A 25,000-nucleotide genomic window follows, 5' to 3' on the forward strand; every position below is an offset into this window, starting at 1 on the left:
AAATCAACCCTGTAGTTTTGGTATAGCGGCCCCTCAAAGTTTGCACTAATGCTTTGGTCAGAGCTTATACTACAAAACATGTCATATCTCCTGACTCCTTTGTGCTACTGCCACCACATTTGGTGAACATGTGTAGATGTGATGTCTGAAAAATTTGGAAATTTAGTGCCATTTGCCCTGGTGATATAGCAGCATCATCTAACTATAAATGAATGAATCTCTGTGTGTGTACACTATGTATAACTGTCCTTCACATATCTGAACAACCATTCATCCAATCGACCTCACACTTGGCAGATGGTTTGCTGAGGACCTAAGGGAGCGCAGTGTCGAGTGCCAGGTTGATTGGATGAGTGGCTGTGCAGCAGTGCTTTCAGGGGGCAAGCAATCAGCCCACTCTGAACGGACATGCAGTCGGAACAGTCACATGCTCAGAACGGGCACGCCCCCCCCGGCAACACTGCAAGCAGCGATACCAGGAGCCAAGCTATCGGCCTGATCAGAGCGGGCACAGCTCTAGTTGGTCTAATAACAGTCAGAAACATTTAGTGGAGTTGATGCCTTTTTGTTAACTGTATCCCAACTGTATGACGTTTAAGGTGGAATGTTGATTCTTAATTGATTTGGACTGGACTACTTTATTAAGTATGAGGATTGAACTCTTTATTGTTTTAATCATTTGTATCTAAAAATGAGCTCATACCTGTATGTTGTTCCACTAAAAAGTCCCATTAATGATGCAGCTAACTGAACAATCCGGTACATTTGCAGGTTGGAGATACAACCTCGTTTAAGGTCCAAACCAAGGTCCAACTCCAGGCTCATGTTAAATCCTCAGCATTTAAATCAAGCTAACTCAGTCATCCATGTACAGGGAACAAAATGAATACAGTTGAATTTTTGTGTAACCCTGAACTATTGAAAACAAGCCAAGTTTGTGATGATTATCATGATTTTATGAACAAAAAAAGTGGTGAATAGATTCCAACTATTAAACAACTCCTCCGACCTTTCACACACAATCACACACATCAGAAAAGACACAACAAGCACGGTTTTATATGTTGAAGGACAGTGTGTGTGTGTGTGTGTGTGTGTGTGTGTGTGTGTGTGTGTGTGTGTGTGTGTGTGCGCGTGCGTGCGTGTGTCTGTGTGTGTGTGTGTCTGTGTTTTCACAACAACCAGATTTGCCTTCTAAAATGTGAGACCCTGTCATGTACTGAGGTTGCCACTCTGTAAGCTTCCTTGGTCCCTCAAGTCTTTGCTTTGTGAGGTATTTGCAGGTTTGGTCCCGTATAGTTTCGAGTTCATGTCTAAAAATAACATAAAGGTTGTCATGATTTAGAAATGAGCTATCCCTCTCTTTGTCTGTGTGTAGGAAGGTGGAGCAGCGTTTCCACATGTGTGACAGAATGGCCATCTACTTCTTCATAGCTGCCTCCTATTCTCCCTGGTGGGTCAAGACATGACACGCGGTCTGGTAGATAACGCAGCTGGTTAACAAGCTCAGAAAGTGAATGTACCGATGTGTTTTCCTCAGGTTGATGCTGAGGGAGCTGGGGCCCTGGGCGTGCCACATGCGCTGGCTGATATGGGTTATGGCTTGTATAGGATCCATGTATGTCTTCTTTTATCACGAGAGGTAACACAGTCTCTCTTAGTGTCTCTCTGCTCTGTTCCCACGGGGGGTTGACACAATTAACCTGAAACCAAACTTCAGTCCTCACGTGTTTACAGCAAAACACTGGGCTGATGTTTGAAGCGAGATACAACCACATAGAAAGATTGGAGGTGTAGTACTTTTCTTCTGTTTTCTACCTGCAGGTACAAGCTGGCTGAGCTGCTCGGATATGTGGCCATGGGGGTCGTTCCTGCTTTGGTCATCCTGTCTATGGTGAGCGTAGTTTTTCTCCGCTTATGAAGAAAAAAAAAAAGTCTGTGAGCCTTCTTCCGCTGCAGCAGGCTTCCTGCTATTGTGTGGGAATCAGACACCGTCAGTATAAAGAACCAAACAGGTGGTGCTGTTTGTTTTAAGCCCTATTTGGATGGGATTAGTTTAATGCGGGGACGTGGGTTAAGGTCATTTTTACCAGAGGTTTTATCCATACCTCCATCTTCAACCTTGTCCCTATTAGGGTCGTGGGGGGGTGGGGGGGGGGGGGGGGGGGGTGGAGCCAATCCTGGCTGACATTGGGCGTGAGGCGGGGCACACCCTGGACAGGAAGCCAGTCTATCACAGGGCACATGGAGACAAACAGTGACAGACAACCATTCACACCTACGGGCAATTTAACACCTGCATGTCTTTTGACTGTGGGAGGAAGCCTGAGAACCCGGAGAGAACCCACTCAGACACGGGGAGAACATGCAAACTCCACATCCCGTCCAAATACGACCCTCCGTAAAACGTACGTTCATATTCTGTCAATGGACCTTTTCAAAGATGTAAACATAAACATTCCAAAAATAGTCCTAGTTTATTTCCTGTTGCAGTGAATGTGAATTACAACAGCTGACAGGAAGTTAACAAGGACCAAGGCTGTTGGTCTAGCAATGGAGTTCCGTTGAAAAGTCGTTGTGTCCACATTTCTTTTGAGCATGGAGTCGCTTGAAGAAGCACACTTCAATTCTGTCCTTTAGCTTTGTGTTAACTTGATTTTGTGATATCAGGAAGATACATAGCGTGCACATGGTGACGGAGGTGACAACAGTGCACCTTCCACCTCTGGTAGAATACAGGGATTTCTTAATCCTGTGCGAATTGGCCCTTTATATTACGGACGTCCTGAGGTAAAACTCTTCTACCCCATGTCCCCACATTAAACTCATTCTGTCTGAAGGGATTTAGTCCATTACCTACACATCTAGTCACTGTAACGTACCTGTCGACTATTTTCCAGAAGTATATGCTTTTTGATTGACTTCCTCTCAGATATGAGGTAGGCACCATTTTACAACGTGTATGCTTACCAGCCGCAACATTAACGCTGGTATTGTTTTCACCGTGTGTGTGTGCGTGTGCGTGTGTGTGTCTCAAAACTTGTGCACAGGTGTGTAGTGAAGATGTAAATGAAGTCTGGGGTAGAAGATGGGTGGCTCCGAGCAAGAGGGCCACATGTGGCGTGGTGGGAAGTAGGGAAGGGGCCAATGCTCCCTCCTGCCTTCAGGCCCCTGGCCCAATTTGGCGTCGCAGCTGTTGCTCTGTCTGCGGCTCTCAGCCTCAAGCCCAATCATTACGACTGAAGATGTTTAACTTTCAAAATGGATCAGAAATCTAATTTTGTAATAACTTCATGGTTATTGTAAGATATAACCTACGAAAGCCGATGGCCTCTAAAACTGTTTGCAAACTTCAATGAAACAGGAGTAAAGAGAGTAAAGCATTTCCTGTCACAGATTAATTCACATTTTGATTCAACCAAAAAAAGGGATGCTTTGAAAACTGGTTGGCAAAAATATGAAACACACATTATATACATTTTAAATTCCTGGGTTAAAAAAATGGAACAACAATTGGATTTTTAAAAAGTATTATCACTTCTTTTTTTTAATTTTTGAGACAATAAAGCACCTTTTAAATTAATTCAAAGCACTTGAGCATGACTTATCATTCTGGGACAGGTGAAAAAACACTGGGTTGTTTGTATTTCGGTAAACCAATCGGGATTGTCATGGGCGCTAAACCCCGGCTGTTGCAGTGGAGCAACAATAGATAGCGGCGATAGCAAAAGTGGCCCTGACATCTGGTGTGTGAGAGACGCGCTGGATGTCAGACTTAATCCCAGCACTGTACATCTGCTAATTCAAACTTTTTACTCCACCAACTCTCCACTTAAATTACTTTTTAAACCTTGCAGGTGGAGCGTACAGGTGTGCGTGAACTGGCAGTGGGAGGTGTCTTCTATGTGGTGGGCGTGGTCTTCTTTAAGAGCGATGGCCTCGTCCCTTTCGCCCACGCCATCTGGCATCTTTTCGTTGCAGCAGGAGCATGCATTCATTATTACGCCATCTGGAGGTACCTGTACTTACCTGGGCCACTGCTGCAGACGTCAAGGTGACCAGCCGCTCTCACCTGAAGTCACATGGTTCCACACAGGTGACTGACTTAAATAAAATCAGTCATGAGACCACTGTGTTTTAAATACAACTACCCTGACTCTTGAGGCTACAACCACAGAGATGGTGCTGACATGCTCCACAGTTGGGGCTGAAACCCTGGGACCTAAACACTCTCACTGTTGAACTCAAAGTAATTTCAACGTGCTAATTATACATGTACATTCAGTCTGACTGGACCAAATATAGGATTCTAATTCTTCTGTACAGAACATGTTATTATCACAAATACATGTAACAGCCCTGGGTATGAATCTGCATTTCTGTTCATCACCTCATGGGAGATGTTTGCACAAAAAGGGTGACAAATAATTATTATTCACTTTCATGGCAAGAGTTAGGAGAGAAGATTGGTACATGACTACAGCCAGCAACAGGTTAGCTTAGCCTTGCACAGAGAGTGGAAAACGCCTGAATCTGTCTAAAGATAACAAAATCAGCCAATCAGAACCTCTAAAGCACTAATTAACACTCGTTTGTACAAAAATGAAGTGTATACACGACAAGCTGCGTTTTTTGTGTGCGGTTTAATATGTAAATTAAGAGCAACGTCATCACTGTGAGGTTTTCAGTCACTGCTTCTATGCTATGCTAAGCTAAGCAGCGTCTGGTGGTTGCTTCATAATTACCGTATAGATATGAAAGTGGCATCAACTTTCTCATCTAACCCTCTGCTGAAAATGAAATATTCACATAAACTGTAGAACTATTCCTTCTGTCACACATCTCCATAACACAAACTAAACTATCCTGGGCTTGTACTCCACCTATTCCATATTCCAACTAAGTGACAGGCCAAAATTGACCACAGAGGCGATCCTTTACATCGGTGCTACTACTTTACTTTACACTGACAGTTGGTTCTACCAACAGCACACTTTGGTGCCACTGGTTTAAACAAACATACTTATCTTAGGTTATTTAGACTGCATTAAACAACCTGCAGACAGACTTAAGGTCACCACTTATTGGCTGGGTGACACACTGATATGGATAAACAGTTGACCCTCTTTTATTCCAGATAAAAGTCAGCCGTTGAGGATAGTAGAACTGGCCCGAACTGTGATTCTGTTGTTATTTACATTAGTCTTAAACCTGCCTTAAAATGAATTCTCATAATTTACTGTAATGTGATTATTTTTTAAAGACGGAAAGTCTAATTTAGAGCTAATGCAACACTAACTGTAATTCACAAGATGTCAAGGCTGTATGCATTGGTTATTTTGTGTAGGACTATAGTTGCCAGTTGTTTTGTTTAACTGGTGCACACTTATCCTTGAGCACTTGTTTATCAGCAACAGTGTTGAATAAAGTAGAATTCCTCAGAATATGACAGATTTAACACATGAGCATGTTATATGCCATTTTTTTTGTACTCCTTCAAGCACTGTTCACACTTGCAGGTTTTGTCTAACCTATAGTACTAGAAATGTCTTCTTTTGCAGAAAAACAGCACTTACTCAGGAAGTGAGCTTTTATTTTTTTAAATCAGATGATCTATTTTGTGAAATTGTATTAACACTGTATTAAAGAAGAGACGCTGTAATATACTGGGAAGGGTCTGTGATTTTGTGGATGCCAATAATTCTACATTACTTTAAGTTTCAATCAAATAATTTCATTTATTTACAAAAATAATGTGCAAAAATCAGCCCATTCCGTTAAGAAATCTCCAAGTGCGAATTCAAAATGATGTATGTGTGCGTATGTGTGTGTTTGTGTGTGTGTGTGTGTGTGTGTGTGTTTCACTGTGAGTGTGTGAGGTTGGTGAGGACCCGCAGTCGTAGGGGCATGGCTAAATTGGTGTCTCTGTGCCACTGGGGTGTGGTGACATGTGGAGGTGGGGTCAGGACGCTCTGAGCCACTCCAGGGGCCTTGAGCAGCAACCACAACTCCTCTGCTCGCGTTACTATGGTAACAAGGTCCTCTTCATCAGAGCACCAGGCAACTGATCCTCCTCTTGTTACCGTTCTTAGCTTGGAGAAGAAGAGAGACACCCTGAAATAGAAATAAAGACAGTTAAATGACATTACACATGACTGTATGAGTAAAAAAAAAAGTTTGTGTATGGCTGTCACCGGGGTATGAGGTCGTGTGATCTTGACGCCAGTTTAGCCAGAGCGCTCATTAGAGTGGTGATGACCCTGGGGGAAGGGCAATCTGCTCCGGGTGGTGGGGCGGATGAAGTGATCTCAAACAGCACCGTCTCCATCGCCTCGAAACAGGAAGTGATGAGCCTCACAGAGCAGCGAGAGTCATATGACACGGAGAGGTACTCTCCCAGCACCCGAACCTGAAAGCCAAACAAGCTCAATAGTATCTCGGTGTCAGGTTTTGGCACATTTCATGGTGTGATATTTTGCCATATTTCAAGAAACAGGAAAGGATGCTGAGAATTGGGAAAAAAAAGCTTGAGATCTGTACATGATCCAAAATACACAAAATGGAAAACGTATCCTCCTTAAACCAGCAGGATCCTCCTCTCTGTCTCAGGCAGACACACAGTTTCATTACCACATGCATGTAGATTTCTTCTCTGCTGTAGACATTGGCTGTGACTCCAGAAAACTCCAGCAGCTCGTGAGACTGGTCCACTACCAGAGACGGGTGGAGCTTGCACAACCTCAGCAGTTGGCTGCTGAACACCCTGCATAGAGATAGGGATGCAGCCAGTGAGGAGATCTGAGTGAAGACATATAGCAGAGTAACACTTTAGTTCCACTGTGTGTTTTTGGGGTATACCTGTATATCTCTTCATTGTATTTTGGGATGTTGAGGAGGAGGCTGCTTCTCTCCAGCATCACAAGGATCAAGTGGGATAAAACCTTCTCGTCGGCTACCTAGAAAAACAGATGCGTGCATTATATCTTTTAACAAGCTGAAACTTAATTGCAGCATTCTAATGTAAAGAGGATGCCGTTTTAATTCCTTTGTAATGAGCATTTAATCTCCTCACCGTTATGACCTTGTTGAAAAAAATGTGCAACAGCACGGGGACAGTCTTGGCACAATGAACAACTCTCGGCCAATCAGCGGCCTCGGCTAGCAGTTCGTGGAGCGTACTCAGTCGATCAATTGTGTCGCCTGTGCAGGGAGAAAGGAGAGTGATCAGCTATGTTTCCAGAACAAAGACCAACCTTTACAGACTGCTATCCCCCAACCTTTGGTTTTAACAAAAGTCGAGATCTCTTGAGCATGGAAATACACTATTTTATGACATAGCTAATCCACATCAAATCCATGATATTTATTATTTATTATAAATATTCATTGTGGCATGAATAACAACTTCTTAAAAAATTTCAAACACCATATTCTTACACACCTATCTTTAAAAGGAATTGTTTGAGGAAATGTGTGTGTGTGTTTGCTCATAGCTGAGAAGATAGATAACACTCATGTTTGTAAAGGAAATATGAAGCTAAAACCAGTAGCCAATTAGCCTAGACTAGAATAAACAGGGTGAAACAGCTCACCTAGCTCTATCCAAAGGCAACTAACCCAACTGCGATTACCTGAGCCTGCTTGCCCTCGAAGCATGAAGAGGAAAAGTCCTCGGTAAGAGGGGCTTCGAAAAGCATCAGCTGACAAGAGGCCACGTCCGCCGGGCTCAGCGATGGGCAAACAAGTCGACCTGTAGCGACCCAGTAAGATGGTGGTAAATAATATGAACATAGTCAAATCAGTCTGGAAGGCAGTTTGGACATTTTTTTAGTCGGTTTTGCTCTAATGTGTGTGCATGCACCTGACTTGCAAGACCAATGTGGCAGAGAGACAGGGCAGGTCCAGCAGAGTGTGGAGAAGCTCCACTGCAGATCCAGCTGTCACCAGAGAGGGCAGCAGGTCCACAAAGTCATCCATCACTGCTGGGCTGTCCCATGCTAAGAACTACGGAGACAGACAGAAAGAAACAAAGCTTTGGTAGGCTTGGTAAAACATTAACTTAAGAGGATCTCTGTATATTCACCTTCAGCAGGTTTGGAAAGTAGCGTGTGTACTGCGGGACTCGGAGCTGCAGGCTCTTGAGGTTCAGTCGAAGTAAGCGCAGAAGTTCATGTGCCAGGAAGTGGTCGTTGAACAGCTCAGCAGGGAACCGGTCAAACACCAGCCTCCACACGCTCTCACAATTCACTGCAGCCATCTCGCCTAGACGGACGCCATTCAAGTACATGTTTAGTGGGTTTTAAAATACAAGTGCTTTCGGTATTCATGAATCAAGCCGCTGAGCTGTTGGTATGAAAGAACTCGATTCTCACCGTGGTTGAGGTAGAACTGAGCTATGGGCAGCAGGACTCTGGCAAACGACAGGTCTGAACTGATCCGACCGAAGAGCGCCTTAATGGCCGGGAACGTTCGGTAGACCAGCGAGGCTTCCTCTACACACAAAGAGTCCAGGATACACACCGCCTCCACCAGACACTAAGAGAGGAATCAGGACACACGGCACCTGTATAAATTCTGGTTTACAAAGTCGCTGTGTTTTACTTTTTTACGTTAATGTGTCAATATCACGTTTCCCACAATGGCTTTTTAGTCACAAATAAATTACATTACATTGGTATTCAGCCGTGACGTGTGTAGGTGTACAGTGGATAAGTGATAACATAAGAAATTCTCTTTACACACTACACAAGTTTACACTACTGTTAATATTGCTAATGCACTGGAAGTGAGAAATATACACCAAGCAGAAAATTCTTGAAAAAGCAATTCTTACCTCTCTTACATGTCTCACAGCGCTTCCCTCCAAAGTTCCACCCTCTTCCCCCTGCCTGACCTCTGATGCTCCCTTCTCCCCCAACACGTGCGTTCAGAGAGAAACGCTGTGTTCGAGTGCCATGGGAATTCCGAATTTTTGACACTCCAACAAGGTAAAATGCACTGGAATGCCTGCCAAAGTGGAACCTCCTACTAATGAGATCGACCTACCCCGCATTCGCTAGTAGGAGGTTTCAACACCTGGTGGATTTCTTACTTACATTTTAGCGTGCCATACGCGTTTTAGGATCATTTTAAGATTACAAAATAAAAGTGTAAGAATGCCAGAAAGGTTATAATTGCTTTAAGGTTGACCCCCCCCTCCCCCCTTAATATTAATAATGGTCAGGTTGTTTCAATACTACAGTAAGAGTGTTTGAAATGGATTAGCATCCATACACGTAGTGGATAGGACTAGGAACAAATGTAGGATGTGTCTGTGGAGGCGTGTTTATACTAGAGACTGAACCAGTCTGTGTGTATGAATGTACTTCTGTATATGTTCATATAACTGTGCCAATAAATGACACACTGGCTCACCGCTTTTTGCAGGTCTGTATCCGTCCTTTTGTTTGCCTCTGAGACAAAGAGAAGAATACACATCACACACTTACACAAGATAGTATATAACGTGCAGATACAAAAGAACGTTAAACAACACCGCACAGTTTAACGCACACACACACACTCACTGCGATCGCTCTGTTCGATGACGCGTTGGCAGTAGTGGAAAGCTTCCTCTCTCAGACGCTCCTTTGGAGGCAGCAATCGGCCGGAGGAGGAAGTCAGTGAAACCATGGAAACCACCGATCCGTCCACCTCCGACCGGTCATCTGCAACACAGGGGGGTTAGGAATGAGAGGTCACGACTCAAAACCTTCGAAAAGAAATGATAAGTTATCATAATCATCATCATCGTTAAGCTGGAAATACAACATCGCAAAGAATTAAGATTCATTAGATATTTACATGGATACAATGTTCTTTGATCGAATTAGGCATAAAGACCACGAACATCAGAAAGTATGAATCTGGCTTCCTCCTCATACTATACTCACCAAATGCATGATTAGTGTGGTAATATGAATGAACATCTGAATGCGGTCACTGTTAGTTTATTAGTCATTTGTTTATTAGTCATTTGTTACAGTGATTCATTCATTATAGACTCAGAGACAAAGGGAAGTTAAGATCAGGTCACAGGATTTCTGGTGAGTCGTGTGAGTCATGATCATGTCAAGTGTTGTGAGTTGACCTGTGCCACCCCGAAGTTAAACAGTAGATTTAAGAGTTTAGCTTATTTACAGCTTCTTAAGATTTACGCATGCAGGGAAAGTCCACAAGCTCACTCTTGGCTTACCATTAGAAAAGGAGTGGGAGAGGCTGAGCTGTAGCCGGTTTGCTAGAGATGTTGAAAACACAGAGCAGGTCATCTGAGATTGCCGATATGATGATATGCAGGGTTTTTTCTGGCCAAAATTTTGGGCGGAAAACGGGCAGGGGAGCGAAAACTTTGCGGTACATGAGCACACACAAGAGCCGAAACGTGCAAACTCGTCAAGTAATACGTGCATGAAGTGCCCAGCCACTGAATACTGAACTAACGTTATGTCACCCACAGCCCAAGTACCAAAACAGTTCCCTACAAAACATCACTCACTGTTTACATTATTATTATTATTATTTCCACCCTTATTATTTGTGATCAGTAAGTACGCCAGGGCTGACGGCAAAACATGTAAGTTTAGCATCGCGCTGGTTCGCATAATCCAAAACGGATTATGTCAGAAAATAAGATCTGTGACTCACGTTTATGATACTTACACGTTTTGAACAGTCAATCTTCACGTTTGAATACCTTTTAAGATTATATTTGAAGCTTAAATCTGATACTTTCCTTATTAAATAGTCGCTGATTTTCCGCAACATTATGAGGTCTGCAAAGCATAAAACATGTTTCTATGCAGAATAATGCACCTGACCTGTTTCCAGGCGCATCAGTAGCTAATGAAAACAACCGCGCTGTAGCCCAGAAGTCAGAATCCCTTTCAGACGGGGGTTCTGGGGTTTCTCCCCCGAGGAAATGTTTTAAAGTGGGCTGATGAAAATGCAACTGTGACGTAGTTTGAGAAGCAAAGACCAATGGTCATGTGTGACTCCCGTCGGCGCAGGCGTACTGAGTAGGTTAATGTTTCTGTAAATGATAGGAAAGGTGAGCACAGACACCAGCAACAGAATGAGACATTAGAACAGCCTACAGTCTCAGTAACACTGACATGAACCGACCCGATGTCAAGTGGACCGGGCTGAATCCACTGCAGGTCTCCTGAAACTGTGCAAACTAGAAGACATCACTACTCTGACGAACGTTTTCTCTCCTTACCGGTGTTTGGGTTTAACGAATGACCCGTTAAGTGGACACTTTCAGCTGAGAGCGGAATAAATCTGTGTCACCGGATTTTGAAATTAAAAAGCTATTGAATTTCAAAATCTGATAACAGATTTACTTCTATAAATGAATTACAGCCTTCGAGGTTGATACTCTGAGGCTAATGTTCCTTCGATGTACTTTGTAGCTATGGCATGAATAAATGAGTCTCTCTGGCATGGGAAGACAAAAGCTTATTTTTGTTTGTTTTTTTAATGGTGGGAAGGTCCTACCAGTGCCAGCGGTGCTGTTGCCATTGGAAACAGAGTGGTAGGTGAGGAACCAATGGCGAAGCATGGAAAAGGAGTAGACGTTCATCCACTGGTCCTCAGTGAAGCCCTGGCCCACACACAGCACAGTGAAAAATTCCCCCGACACCGTCCCGTCCACCTCTGCTATAGGTACATGCTGGTAGAAAACACAAACACAATACGGGTGGAAAGAAGGACAAAATTAAGCTTGATGTGAAAAAGAACTGAAAAGAAACTTTATCTTCATCACTCTTTACATAAGTGAAATCATTTAAAGCTTAGAGTACATGAAAGTGGCTGTTTACCTGACGTGACCTGGGCCCCGTGAAGAATCCTCCCGAGGAAGCACCGCCTCCCTGCGTGATGCTAGCATAACGCAACCACGTGACAAGCCTTTTATTCAGAAGGGTCACGTGATCTGTAAGTTCGGGTGGAGAGAAGGACAAAGGATGCTGATTTATGGGCACGTGGAATTGTTTGATCACTGATGAAATGTCTTTTTTTTAAACTTTTTATTTTAGCTTTGCTTTAAATTAGCTGGAACTTTGCCCCACTCTGTCTGTCTGCTACCTTCAGTGAGGCACTTGGGGCTGTGTGTGAGGATGGTGTTGAGGATTGGCAGTGTGTGTTGGAGAGAGTGAGGTGGCCCCTTTGATGGTCGGCTTTCCAGACCGCGGATGAGCTGAGCGCAGAGAGATGACACATCAGCCCTGGATCTGGCCTGTTGGGTTTTAAGTTGTTGATACATTGTTTAGGTCATTTTAAAACAAAACAAGCTCCTTTATGTGTTAACATGCCACTGTGTGCTAAATCCAAGAATAATGTGTACACACACACACACACACACACGCACGCACGCACACGCACACAGTTTAATTGTTATTACTTATAGAACTCTTTCATCGTTAAACGCCAACATCCTTAAATATATCTTAAAATAAATATGAAGCCAAACACGACATATGCACTACTGCACACCTGTGAGAGCAGCAGGGCGGCAGCATGGCAGTTCAGTTGACTGATGTTCTCCTGGTTGTCGTTCACTTCCTGACCAGAGAGGGGCAGTGTCTCTCTGAGCACAGCTGAGCACAGCACCTGAAACTGCTCCTTAGATGAGGAGAGGAGAGACTGAATCCTTCTCTGAAGCTCTGGAGGCAACCTGTGTTCGATGACAACAGAGGAGACGTACAGCAGAAATGTTATGAATAACACTGAATATGAAAGAGTTTAGAGCAGAAATAGAGTATTGATGACTGGGAAGGTGAAGGTCAATAAAGTGTGTTTGTGCTTGAGGGGGCAGGCGAGATCGCCACAAGACAGTAAATGGGGGTTCAGATGAAAGAGCTATAGAGGAGTGGAAGGAGTTGGATAATGATGGAGCAAGGTGAAGGGAAAGAGGACAGGAAGGTGACTGGAAAGGTGGTCCTGCGTGATGTATGGGAGGTGTAGGTTGGAGGTCTTACGTTCTGGTGTATTTGGTTGCATAAAGGATGAGGTGCAGCCTCTGAAGGGAGTCGACAGTCTCATGGCCGAGATCCGCCCCCTGGAGCAGTTTGACTAACCTGCTGTAAAACTTGTGCAGCTCAGGCTCCTGAATCTCCCTAGAAGAGACACACAGAGCAGCTGTTTTTCCCTCTGTAAAGACTTTGATTTGATTTAAAATGTATTTCAAACATGTAAAAAAGGGAACAGAAAAGGTCATACAGAAAATAATGATATTACTAAAAAGCATAGAGATACATGATGATTTGATTTTCTTTCCTTTTTTTGACATGTCTAAGTGGGAATAAGTATACATTTATTTAATCCCAGTCCTACTTCACAATTCAGTGTTACTTAACAGCTTCCTCTCTCATACATTTATTCATTTCATTTCTTTATTATTATTAGCATTATTTTTTTCCAAACCCAACTAATTTTTTAACTTAAGTTTACACGTATCTCACAAAATACGATTTTTACAATTATAATTTCTTGCCCATTTTTATAGTGTAATCAAAAAAATAAAACGTATTGATATATTTTAGTATTCAAACTATAAACTCACTCAGAATTTATAATAAATAAAAAAACAAAAAATAGCAAATAATACAGAGTAGTGAAAAAAGGGGAATTAAGACTAACTTCGAGACTAACTGACATTTTGACAAAATATTAATAAAGTCCATATTTGATCATGAATCAATCCTTAAGGGCGTTTACCTGTAAAAAAAAATAAAATACAAAAGAGTGATTTAATACCCAACATTACCTGTTACAGTCTCTGTGACAGGTAATGTGACAGGTAACTGTTTTAGACTAAACACTTATTTGTCCATTTTACAGTAAATAGCGTTATTTTACTAAAACACAACATGTGTGATGACTAAAACAAGTGTTCGCCGTCCTCTCGACGACACACCGCCGTAAACCAGGCTCTCCTGAAGGTAAAATGCGCATAAACATTAAAAAACATTAAAAGTTGAAGTGACATAAAGCGTTAAAGGGCTTTGACAGGCTGCCTAGCTTTAGCCTGGTTAGCTTAGCAGAGAAATGCTAACGGGACACGGCTGAAGAACAGAGCCGGAGGTGACGGGGGACACTTCTTCTTTTATGTTTTCTTACCTTGCTTGTTTAATTAAACTCTCTGAGCCGTGAGAGTACATGCTGAGAGAAAGTCGCTCACTCCTCCGAGTGCAGCGGAAGGTAAACAGTGCGCTCGCTAATCGAGTCCTGACTGGAATCACATGACCGTGACTTTAGTTCCGCCTTCACTGAAGGAGAAGCTGCAGCTGCGTCCAGATGGTGTCTCCCCTCACTCACACGGCTAATGTTCATCATAGTGAGTGACACCATAATCTCAAGGCGATGATTATATTTTACAACCAGTAAAATAAGCATTTATTATAACAGAAAAGCGTGTTTAATGCCCCCCCCCCCATTATTTCACTATATCATGTGAATATGTACATATTTCTATTTCTCACCTTTTTAAATTGAATTTTTTTGCTTTTATTTTTAAATCTTTTATCTTATTTTATCTTATTTTGTAATATGTCCCTGCCTGTAATATTCTGTTGCTGCTGTGACAAAAGGATTTCCCCGTCTGCGGGACATTAAAGGTTTTCTGATTCTGATTATTTGGACTATTACATCATTTTAAGTCTTCAGGCTTAGGTTTCACGTTTTTACTTAATTTTCTTTTTAACAATGTCATAGTCTAATATTGTAATAAAACAATTGCAGTTTATTGTTATGGAACAAACTACCAGCAGAACTGAAATCAGCCCCAAGTGTGAGCACTTTTAAAATCAGGTTAAAAACTCTTTTCATGTGCTTACAGCTGAGCTCTTTTTCACAACTTTAAACATTATCTATTTCTTTTTTTTAAAACTTTTTTAATCTACTTTGCTACTGCTTTTAATTGTGTTTTTTTTTATTTCATTTCGTGTTTATTTTTTGCTGTTGTTGTTATAGGTCATGCTTTACTATTTCCATTTTTGATAGACCTACCTTGCGTCTATAGACTCTAAATGATTCCCCACTGTTGAGGTAGAAAAGGATCTATTAAAGAATCCCAAACCACCACTGTAAGTCATCAGATTTTTACCCAAGTAAAAAGTACAGAGGGGTTGGAAACAAAATGCTAAAGTATCAAAAGTTATGATGCAGAATGGCCATGTCTATTTAAAAAGACTTTAATACCGCAATCATTCATCTTCAACCGCTTATCCCGGGGTCGGGGTCGGGGTCGCGGGGGGATGGTGGAGCCGATCCCAGCTGACATCGGGCGTGAGGCCAGTTTCATATTTAACCGAACTTATTTCCTTATGTCTGAACAGATCCACACTTTCATGCGTAAACAACAGGTATTTTGCCTACCTGAGATGCAGCGCGTCTAAGTTGTCCAAAGAGTGCAAGGGAACTCCAACTTGGCAAAGGTGTCGTAGCCTGTTTGTTTGTCTTGTTTTCTTGTTGATGTCTTTTTTTAACTGGTAGGTTCACCATTAATCCAGATGCTCAGGTTGTCTCCATTTATCCAAAAAGACGGGGAGCGCATGAGGGTTGTGGCCCCGACTGACTGTTTGTGTGTGTGTGTGTGTGTGAGAGAGAGAGAGAGAGAGAGAGAGAGAGAGAGAGAGAGAGAGAGAGAGAGAGAGAGAGAGAGAGAGAGAGAGAGAGAGAGAGAGAGAGAGAGAGAGAGAGAGCGGGGGCGGGAGGTGTGAGCTCGAATGGAAATTGGAAATAACAAGTTCACAGCAGAGAGAGAGGTGAGGCGGAGAGCCACCCTGCAGCCTGTGACCTGTCGCACTCTGTGATCTGTCTGTCCTACGGTGGCCAGAGAATAAAACAACATGCATTCAGTCACCTGGAGACGCATTTATAACTTTATAATTGGTCAGCATAGCCTCTTTATTCCGTCTATCGCAGGGCACATAGAGACGAACAGAGACAGACAACCATTCACACCTACGGGCAATTTTAGAGCCATCAATTAACCTAACACATGCATGTCTTTGGACTGTGGGAGGAAACCGGAGAACCCGGAGAAAACCCACGCAGACACGGGGACAACATGCAAACTCCACACAGAAAGGCCCAGGCCGGGATGCGAACCTGGGACCTTCTGGCTGTGAGGCGACAGTGCTAACACCTACACCACCGTGTAAATAAAATCACTTATCACATTTATTACAAGGTAGGATATTATCACAATGTACACCTTGAGGTATAATCAAAGAAAATGACCCCTGTGATTGTCATATTATTATTATTATTATTATTATTGTATAGGCATATCATTGGCTATTATTGTACTGTTATTACTGGTGCATCATTTTACCGTTGTACATAATAACCTATAACATCCTAGTGCATCATATTTTATAAGACCATCGTGTGTTTTGTAAAGTCACTACAGCTGTTAAGGATGGAGTTAAAAGTAGAATAGCATGACTGGAAATACCAAAAGGGAAGTACAAATAGTTCATTTTCATATTCCAATAAATAATTTGCCTGTTATCTTGATATCAGCAGAAGGACTGAACAAGGATGCTATAGACGGAAACTTTTATCATCCATCGGAATGAAACAAGGAATAAAGAGGCTATGCTGACCAATTATAAAGTTATAAATGCGTCTCCAGGTGACTGAATGCATGTTGTTTTATTCTCTGGCCACCGTAGGACAGACAGATCACAGAGTGCGACAGGTCACAGGCTGCAGGGTGGCTCTCCGCCTCACCTCTCTCTCTGCTGTGAACTTGTTATTTCCAATTTCCATTCGAGCTCACACCTCCCGCCCCCGCTCTCTCTCTCTCTCTCTCTCTCTCTCTCTGTCTCTCTCTGTCTCTCTCTCTCTCTCTCTCTCTCTCTCTCTCTCTCTCTCTCTCACACACTCTCTCTCTCTCTCTCACACTCTCTCACACACACAAACAGTCAGTCGGGGCCACAACCCTCATGCGCTCCCCGTCTTTTTGGATAAATGGAGACAACCTGAGCATCTGGATTAATGGTGAACCTACCAGTTAAAAAAAGACATCAACAAAAAAACAAGACCAACAAACAGGCTACGACACCTTTGCCAAGTAGGAGTTCCCTTGCACTCTTTGGACAACTTAGACGCGCTGCATCTCAGGTAGGCAAAATACCTGTTGTTTACGCATGAAAGTGTGGATCTGCTCAGACATAAGGAAATAAGTTCGGTTAAATATAAAAACTGGCCGAACAGGCTCTTTAAACATGCGGCTGCTTGAATGGAAAAAATCGAGAGGCCGATAAATGATCTCAGTCTACCTACACCCCGGATCTGCAGCGGTGACAGCCTGTCACAGTGTGTCATAAAACACACATCTGTCCAAACACAAGTCAACGAGGCTGCAAGAAGAACTGTAATAAGTGCATGTGAGTTAAACCCATTTCTCAAAATCAGTTTGGCACATGCACTCTGTTTATCTAAGCGCTCTTCAGCACATCCTGCGGTTTATGAACTTATTGCCTTCACTGACATCTGGTTGGCTTGTCAATGAAGGGAGCTATTAGTTTGGCAACACCACAGTTACACCTCTGTCATCACCGGGCCAGTATCAGGCATCAACAAAATGTTTGGGATTCCAAAAGCAGGTGCAGAAGACAATGGGGTCCAGTGAGGGAGATGGGTTCATGTGTGCTGTTCATGTGATTGCATTCGGCTCATTCATTACCACTGCATTGATCTCAACGTTTCAAATATCATTGTTTTGCTGAAATACGTTGCAACATGACTATGCAAAGCAAAAGAATGACTTGCTTTTTTATAGTCGTGCAAGAGAAAAACAATCCTTTCATTCCACCTTACAACCAATGTGCATTATTAGGCAGAAAACTCTCAATATTTATATATATTTACACAACTTAGTTACTCTTGGCTGCCAGTGTAACTTCTAAAAACGGCCCAAACTGGAACATAAAAAAATATCAAAAATACCTCTTTTCTGTATGATATTATAGTGCTTATTTTTGAGCAGGATTTAAATGATTTAACTGCATATATCAGCATTTAGAGGGGCTGGATCTCTCGTCTCTGGTCCCCCTCTCTGCGCGTACAGAGCCCACATATCAAATTCCTATAAGCTCTAGCAATTCTGCCGGACAATGGAGGCTTTATGACGGTTTGTACACCTGAGCCAAACATATCTGCCCATCAGCTTTGCTGGCCGGCCAATCCCAGCCCAGTCCAGTAACAGTAAGCCTGGGACACAGCCTCTATAGGATCACTGAGCCTTGCCTCACTGAAATGTACATATATTCAACCTTGAAAAACACGAGCATGTATGTGCTCCAGAAACACGCAGGAACATAAGAACATAAACTGTATGTGCTGTATAAAGAAGCTAAACATTCTCTACAAGTTCAAAGAATTTGGTGCACTTATTGATGTCGGATTAGATTGCACTTTAATCTTGACTCATTCACTTACAGTCTGTGGGTCAGCGGCACAATCACCCCCTTCTTCTTACTTTGTCTGTGTGTGTGCAGAATATAATTGTGGTTGGCTGAGAGTGTAGTGGATTCGGGTCACAATGATGCTCACTTTGTTGTTTGTGTATGTTTGGTATTTCAAAGAAAACAAAGAGGAAATTATGTCACACAGATCATTTGGGCTTCTCTTGCGGTGTCAAAGTGACAGTGGTCATTATATGAATAGAGTCGTCTCAAGACAATCTGTGCAACACCTTTAGGTACAGCGTTTAGATTAGCAGCACTGCGGAAAATAACATCAGCATAATGGGAAAAAAAACAGGGATCATTATCCATTTCCACTAAACCATCGGTAAACATGGATTCTCCTCCATCACCAACAAGAAAGTAAATCTTTAAATCTACTTAGACGTCTCCTCTACAAACACTGAACCAACAATACAAAACATTATCGACTTATCTTGAGGCTGCTAACTTAGCTTAGTAGTAGCAGCAAAAGCATTCATTATTATGTATTTCTTATGTATTTAAAATAATCAAAACGAAGTGCAGAAAAAGAATTTAGATTACACAAACACGTGAACTAATGTTAGTTATTGGCTGCAGAGGCTGTGAGGACGCAAGGCGAGCTGCAAGGGTAGCATAACTTGTTCTTTTAGAGTCCTGCAAGATGTCTTCGCAGTAAAAAAAGGTAGACCTGAAGATAAATAGATAATGCTGCTAAATTGTGGAAACATAAGGAAAGAATACATAAGAACACGTATTGTTATTATTTTTTAATTAGTTAGTACACTTTTTAAATACGCAGTCATGCCTGGAACTGGATTCATACCCGTCACGCTCTCTCGGAAAGCTCAAAGTAGTACTATTTTTTAAATCATTTGGCTTCTTGTCTTTAAAGAACAGAAAAGAAAATTAAAAAAAAGGTTAGATAAGATAAGATAATATAAGACAAGATACACCTTTATCCATCCCCAGCTGTGAAATGAGCTTGTTGCTGCAGTACAAGTATGAGTATAGAAGTAACACACGTGAATAATAGCAGGTGCATTGGCTAAACAGAATAGCATACAAATAAAGAGTAACTGAAAGACAAAATGACACGTCAAAGTGGAAAAGTGAGTGATGCTAATAAAGTGACAGTGCATGGTGTGATTAATAGCAGCAGTCAGTAGGTCTGTGTAAACTCAGTGTTTGTATTTATCCTTTAAAGGGTTAATCTCAACAGTCATTTGTTCTCTCTCGTGACATGTTCATACGCACAGATTTGATTTTGAATTGTGTGAAGCGCAGATTAATAAGGCTCTCCTGCAATACAGAGATTCTTAGTCGAGGCGGCAGTAGGTCAGTCCATAGGTGACTTGGCTGGGAACCGTAGGGTCGCTGGTTCAAGTCCCTGTGTGGACCATGTATGGAGTGTGGACTGGTGGCTGGAGAGGTGCCAGTTCATCTCCTGGGCACTGCCGAGGTGCTGTTGAGCAAGGCACTGAACCCCCAACTGCTCGGGGCGCCGGTCACTGGCAGCCCCCTCGCTCTAACATCTCTCCTTAATTGCATGTATAGGTCCTGTCTGTGCATGTGTATATTTCGGGCCTGTGTGTGTAACATGTTTAATAATAAGAGTGAAAAAATTCAGTTTCCCCGTTAACGGACAGATCTGTAAGTTCTCCTTAAAGAATCATGTAAAAGTATCACTTTGATTCTTGTCTATATCAGAGATGTGCACATAGGTTTCTTGGAAATGTGGTCCCAACAGACTGATATAGAAAATTAGTAGTTACACATGTTTGTCATCATATATAATAACAAACATGTATCTATATATATAAAAACCATCTATAATGAGCATGATATCTGGGGTGAGGTATTGACACTTCAGATGACCTGAAAGCACATGAAATTTCATTTGACAGTTTGACAGTTGGCCATAGTTGACCATACAGTGTGCTGCCATACAGTGTGCTGCCAAAGTCAAGAACTGACAAATAAACCACAAAATCCATGTAATGTTTAAATCTGTATCATTTTTAAGTGCACGGGAACGCTTTAGAGTACATTGCGAATGAAATATCTGTGGTGTTTTACAACAGTTTGATTTTGGCAACAATGATGCATTTTCAAACTAGGAATCGGTCCACTTTAAATGTAATCACACTGTGCATTATGTGCTCACATGAAACTGAAATTTGTTTGAATTCAGTTGGTTGAAGACTCCGTCCTTAGTTGATAAAACGGTGTATTTTATATTGAGTATGAATTTCCACTCGAAAGTGGCAGGATAACTGATTTTCAGGGTGTTAATGTCATCAGCTGTAACTTCGTCATAGAGATGTACAGTATAAGAGAGCGAGGCAAGGTGGTAAACAGTTCAAATACTGAGCAGGGTGGAAACAATAACGCTGCTCAGTGCATCAGAATCCTGCGAGACAGTACGTTGTTGTGTTAGTGTGTCTGTCTCGTTTGAGTCTGCAGTTACTGAAAAAAAGGGAAAATTCACAGTTTAATGTGAGGGCACATGCGTGTGCACACCCACGTACACACACACACACACACACACACACACGTGCGCGCACACACACACACACACACACACACACACACACTCACAGTGCTCTAAAAAGACATCAACTTCCCCTGACCACAATACTATAAAGAAAGGTGTCTGATTAAGAGGTCTAAAACAGACTAGAGACACAGAGCTACTACTCACATCTGGTTTAAAAGGAGGAAGTAAGGACGAGCTTTCTCGGTAATGAAATCCAAAATAAGAGAAGAGAGAAGAGGAAACATGTATGTGGTTACTTAAAGGGTCTGTGTGTGTGTGTGTGTGTGTGTGTGTGTGTGTGTGTGTGTGTGTGTGTGTGTGTGTGTGTGTGTGTGTGTGTGTGTGTGTGTGTTTGTGTATGTTCAACTTGCCTGCCTGCACTGTGTACTTCTGCATGAGTGCATGGGTGTTAGTTGGTGTGAGGGCTTGCGGTTTCATCATCTGCAGTGACTGTAGCAGCATATACACACTGTAGATAGAAATAATAGCTTCAAGTGTCGAGGGTGTGATATTTGTATATATATAATATTTCCTCAGACTGCATTTGAAAAGCAGCATATCATTGATGGTGTTCACTGACTGTGTGAGGGTCTAACATGAAAAGATATTATAGAGAGAAAGACAGTCAAATTAGTCAAATGTTGAGTGTTGAAATTCAGTAAAACTCACGGTGCCGACGCATCCTTTGCACAGCTTTTCACGTGCATGGTGCAGATGACCGTTGTATGCAAAGGTGTGTGTGTGTGATTGTGTGTGTTTACATGAGTAATGGCATCTGATAGTATTGATTTGCCTAGCCGTAGGCTGCAAGTCACAAAGCAGGATTGTAGGATAACACCTACGAGGCCAGAAGGCATGCAAATCCCAGAGATGCACGGACAGCATGTGTGTGTGTGTGTGTCTGTGTTTGTGAAATGTGAAATGATAAGAGAGAGGAAATCAAGTGGGAGTAGGGGAAGATAAAGAGTAGAAGTATGTCTCTGTAAAGTAAAAATGGAAAAAAAGGAGAGGTAAATGGAAATATGTCAGTTGGTTAAAGTTTATGTTGTTTATGAGGGAAACGGATGAAGTGGAGGATGTGTGGGAACCAAACGAGCAAAGCCCTACTCTACTTCATGAAGCTTCACATGCCTCTTTTGTGGCTAATGATCAATGAAAGTGATCACTGATAATATAACAAAGCCAGGGAATGTCAGTTGTAAATAATGCTAGTTCTAGTCGATGTTTATCCGTGTTTATGTTGGATATTACAGTACAGAGAGAATCATTTATTACTCACAAACATGAACACACATCTTGCGCTGCACCTTGGCTGTTACAGATGATATTCACCGATTGCAGTGGCAGATGTTTACTGTGTTGCATCAATGGTTAGCACTGTCGCCTCACAGCGAGAAGGTTCCAGGTTCGCATCCTGGCCTTGGCCTTTCTGTGTGGAGTTTGCATGTTCTCCCCGTGTCTGCGTGGGTTTTCTCCGGGTTCTCCGGTTTCCTCCCACAGTCCAAAGACATGCATGTGTTCGGTTCATTGATGACTCTAAAAATTGCCCTTAGGTGTGAATGGTTGTCTGTCTCTGTTCGTCTCTATGTGCCCTGCGATAGACTGGCGTCCTGTCCAGGGTGTACCCCGCCTCACGCCCGATGTCAGCTTGGATCGGCCGACCCCGACCCCGGGATAAGCGGTTGAAGATGAATGAATGAATGAATGTGTTACAAGGTTTCGTTTGAAAGATGGTTAAACATTAATGGTTGTCAGCAGAGTTTAATAGTGTCATATAATGCTGAATGCCCTAAACAGTTATAAAAATGTATTGATATAAATAATATGAACATTATTTTTCAGTAACAACTGAACTTAAATAAACAACGACAAAAAAAAACATTGGTATCTCTATCCATTTTCGGCCAAATTGTAAACGTACCTGCAAATGTCAGCTTGGTCCTGTTAGATGCTTGTGTGCTCTCGACTCATCAGTACCACTGACAACAGACGGTGTGCCCATGACATATAGGCCACAGCATACGTTTCTTTACTTTTGGCGCATTTCCACTGCATGTTAGGGCCCAGCACTATTAACCCGACTCTCTCTTTTTCAGTTTTCTATCAAGCCTCCGCCACAGCGATTTCCTGGTTGATCCAATAGGTGTTTCCATTAGGGCTCGAATACCCGGAATGAGGTGGGTCTATCTCGCCGAAACGCCCCTAATTTGCATGTGAGCCGTTTTTTTACCCTGTAGGAGAGCAGGGCCGTTTTTCTACTCTTAGAAAAGCCCCGTCGCTGATTGGATGTAACTCTCAACAGGATGTGACGTGTGGTAGTACGCCACAACAACATGGTGAAGGAGAATAGACACTTTTATCCAGTGGTGTAGAAGTGATCTGTGCACGCGCATCTTTGCACGGGCTTGTTAAAATGAGTGCTGCAGCACACACACACACACACACACACACACACACACACACACACACACACACACACACACACACACACACACACACACACACACACACACACTCACACACGCAAGCCTGTCTGTCAACAAACACTTTACAGTGCCCAGAATTTTTAAGATGGAGTGTTTTCTTTCATGTAACTTGTATATATGGTTAATCATATGGGCCACCTGAAATCAAACTGCAGCTATTCTGACTTTCTCACTTTGAGAAAGAACGGAGTGCACTGATCAGCTGATCACCGGCAATCGAAACCAAGCGATCTGGGCTGATACTACAAAGTGGAGTTAAAACACTGCAGACCACTGATTGGTCAGAGAGAAGCTTCACTAGTACGAAACAGGACAAATCCGTCATTTGGCAGCCCACAAAATAGCAGCCCACAAAACTACGCCGTGCAGTTGACGTTCCTCTGTTTGGTTGCTGATGAAAGAATTCAGCGAGTGTCACCTTGAAGATGACTGTCACGGCGGTATAACATGACTTCGCTATGGAAAATGAAAAAGAATAGATAGAAAAAGACCTTCCAGCTGCAGTCAATCAAACACAGACACATCAGCGGAGACAAAAAGGAGCATTTCTTATTTCCCTAAAGTTACTACTACAGAAAGGGACGACTGACTATGTTATCAGTTGGACCTAAAACTGTAACTACAGCCAACATCTGGCTTTGACTGTAATTACCTGAGCCTTCCCTTATAGCAGGAAGAGTAAGAGCCCTCAGAAATGGCACGGCTAAAAAAACAGAACAGATCATGTGTCAGGGCTCATGTTTTGTTTTGGTTTATCTCTCTCTTAGTCTTGCGGATAACTAACCACATATAAACTAAGACATGCTGTCTTGTCACGTCTTTGTTCCTGCTTTCTTTGCATTCACCATTTTGTTCCACGTTTGAATGTAACACGAACTAAACGCATTAGAGAACAGCAGACGCCAGTTTCTCCACCAACACTTAACACGGATATACAGCTCTGTTATCTGTTTTGAGTATTATGCATAGTCAAAGACACACACACACACACACACACTCACACACACACACACACACACACACACACACACACACACACACACACACACACACACACACACACACACACACACCCACACACACACACACACACACACACTCACACAAAAAAAAAAACACGTACTGAAGTGGCACCTCTTATATTCAGTCATGATGATGCAAAATGACATAAACAGAAGAATGTTTCACTACTTCTCAGGGCGTAAGAGATGGAAAACGGAACGTGTGATGATGGGGAGGCGCTGTGGGAGAAGGTGGAGTGCAAACGTTATGAACTGTGTCGCAACATCTCCCCGGCGAAGCTCACCTCCTATCTCCGCCAGTGCAAAGTCCTGGATGAACAGGACGAGGATGAGATCCTCAACTCGTTGCTGCTGGTCTCCAAATCAAACCGCACAAGTAGGTAGATGGATGTGGGTTCATGTGTGTGTGCTTTTGTCTTCATTGTAGTAGTTTTAATATTGTATTTTCTTCCGTAT

The 25,000-nt window shown here is 42.5% G+C and overlaps 3 protein-coding genes across 9 annotated transcripts in view; 2 read left to right on the forward strand and 1 right to left on the reverse strand.

Annotated features, from left to right (window-relative positions):
• The window catches only part of mmd2a (monocyte to macrophage differentiation-associated 2a), a gene marked incomplete at its 3' end in the record, with an annotated part of 14,189 nt that extends 10,131 nt beyond the window's left edge, over window positions 1-4,058 (forward strand). For both annotated transcript variants that reach the window (XM_083932082.1, XM_083932081.1), the window contains exons 4-7: window positions 1,379-1,453; window positions 1,541-1,642; window positions 1,825-1,894; window positions 3,858-4,058. In XM_083932082.1, the coding sequence (XP_083788208.1) occupies window positions 1,379-1,453; window positions 1,541-1,642; window positions 1,825-1,894; window positions 3,858-4,058 (448 nt within the window). The remainder of the gene's footprint in view (window positions 1-1,378; window positions 1,454-1,540; window positions 1,643-1,824; window positions 1,895-3,857) is intronic.
• Window positions 4,059-4,073: 15 nt separating this feature from the next.
• ap5z1 (adaptor related protein complex 5 subunit zeta 1) lies at window positions 4,074-14,284 on the reverse strand. Of its 3 annotated transcripts, none has more exons than XM_083932079.1 (18): window positions 14,158-14,284; window positions 13,017-13,154; window positions 12,532-12,712; window positions 12,124-12,274; window positions 11,859-11,971; window positions 11,536-11,710; window positions 10,235-10,276; window positions 9,567-9,707; window positions 9,415-9,452; window positions 8,373-8,535; window positions 8,084-8,262; window positions 7,862-8,004; window positions 7,632-7,750; window positions 7,073-7,200; window positions 6,859-6,956; window positions 6,631-6,754; window positions 6,195-6,409; window positions 4,074-6,114 (listed from the first exon to the last, which is right to left on the reverse strand). In XM_083932079.1, exons 1-18 carry the CDS (start codon window positions 14,196-14,198, stop codon window positions 5,862-5,864), a joined length of 2,442 nt encoding a protein of 813 aa, XP_083788205.1. In that variant the 5' UTR covers window positions 14,199-14,284; the 3' UTR covers window positions 4,074-5,861. The 3 variants fall into 3 exon arrangements, with proteins under 3 accessions (XP_083788205.1, XP_083788206.1, XP_083788204.1); XM_083932078.1 differs by having other exon boundaries at window positions 4,365-6,114; window positions 6,631-6,763; XM_083932080.1 differs by lacking the exon at window positions 10,235-10,276 and having other exon boundaries at window positions 6,631-6,763.
• Window positions 14,285-16,974: 2,690 nt separating this feature from the next.
• The window catches only part of card11 (caspase recruitment domain family, member 11), a 23,876-nt gene continuing 15,850 nt past the window's right edge, over window positions 16,975-25,000 (forward strand). Inside the window, exons 1-3 of one of the 4 annotated variants that reach the window (XM_083930597.1) lie at window positions 16,975-17,169; window positions 23,133-23,213; window positions 24,721-24,920. In XM_083930597.1, coding sequence (XP_083786723.1) covers window positions 24,731-24,920 — 190 coding nt within the window. In that variant the 5' untranslated portion in view covers window positions 16,975-17,169; window positions 23,133-23,213; window positions 24,721-24,730. Of the gene's footprint in view, window positions 17,170-17,298; window positions 17,436-23,132; window positions 23,214-24,720; window positions 24,921-25,000 lie in introns of those variants that run through there. The other 3 variants (XM_083930598.1, XM_083930599.1, XM_083930600.1) reach the window with 3 other exon arrangements.

This window comes from Echiichthys vipera, assembly GCF_963691815.1.
Source record: "Echiichthys vipera genome assembly, chromosome: 17".
In the NCBI taxonomy this organism is placed as follows: domain Eukaryota; kingdom Metazoa; phylum Chordata; class Actinopteri; order Perciformes; family Trachinidae; genus Echiichthys; species Echiichthys vipera.

Coding starts and splice junctions, on each gene's coding strand:
- ap5z1 (XM_083932078.1), bottom strand. CDS start 14,198: ATGTACTCTCACGGCTCAGAGAGTTTAATTAAACAAGCAAG. Junction 9,708..10,234: donor CTCCCACTCCTTTTCTAATG/GTAAGCCAAGAG, acceptor CCTGTGTTGCAG/ATGACCGGTCGGAGGTGGAC. Junction 6,764..6,858: donor TACAATGAAGAGATATACAG/GTATACCCCAAA, acceptor ATCTCTATGCAG/GGTGTTCAGCAGCCAACTGC.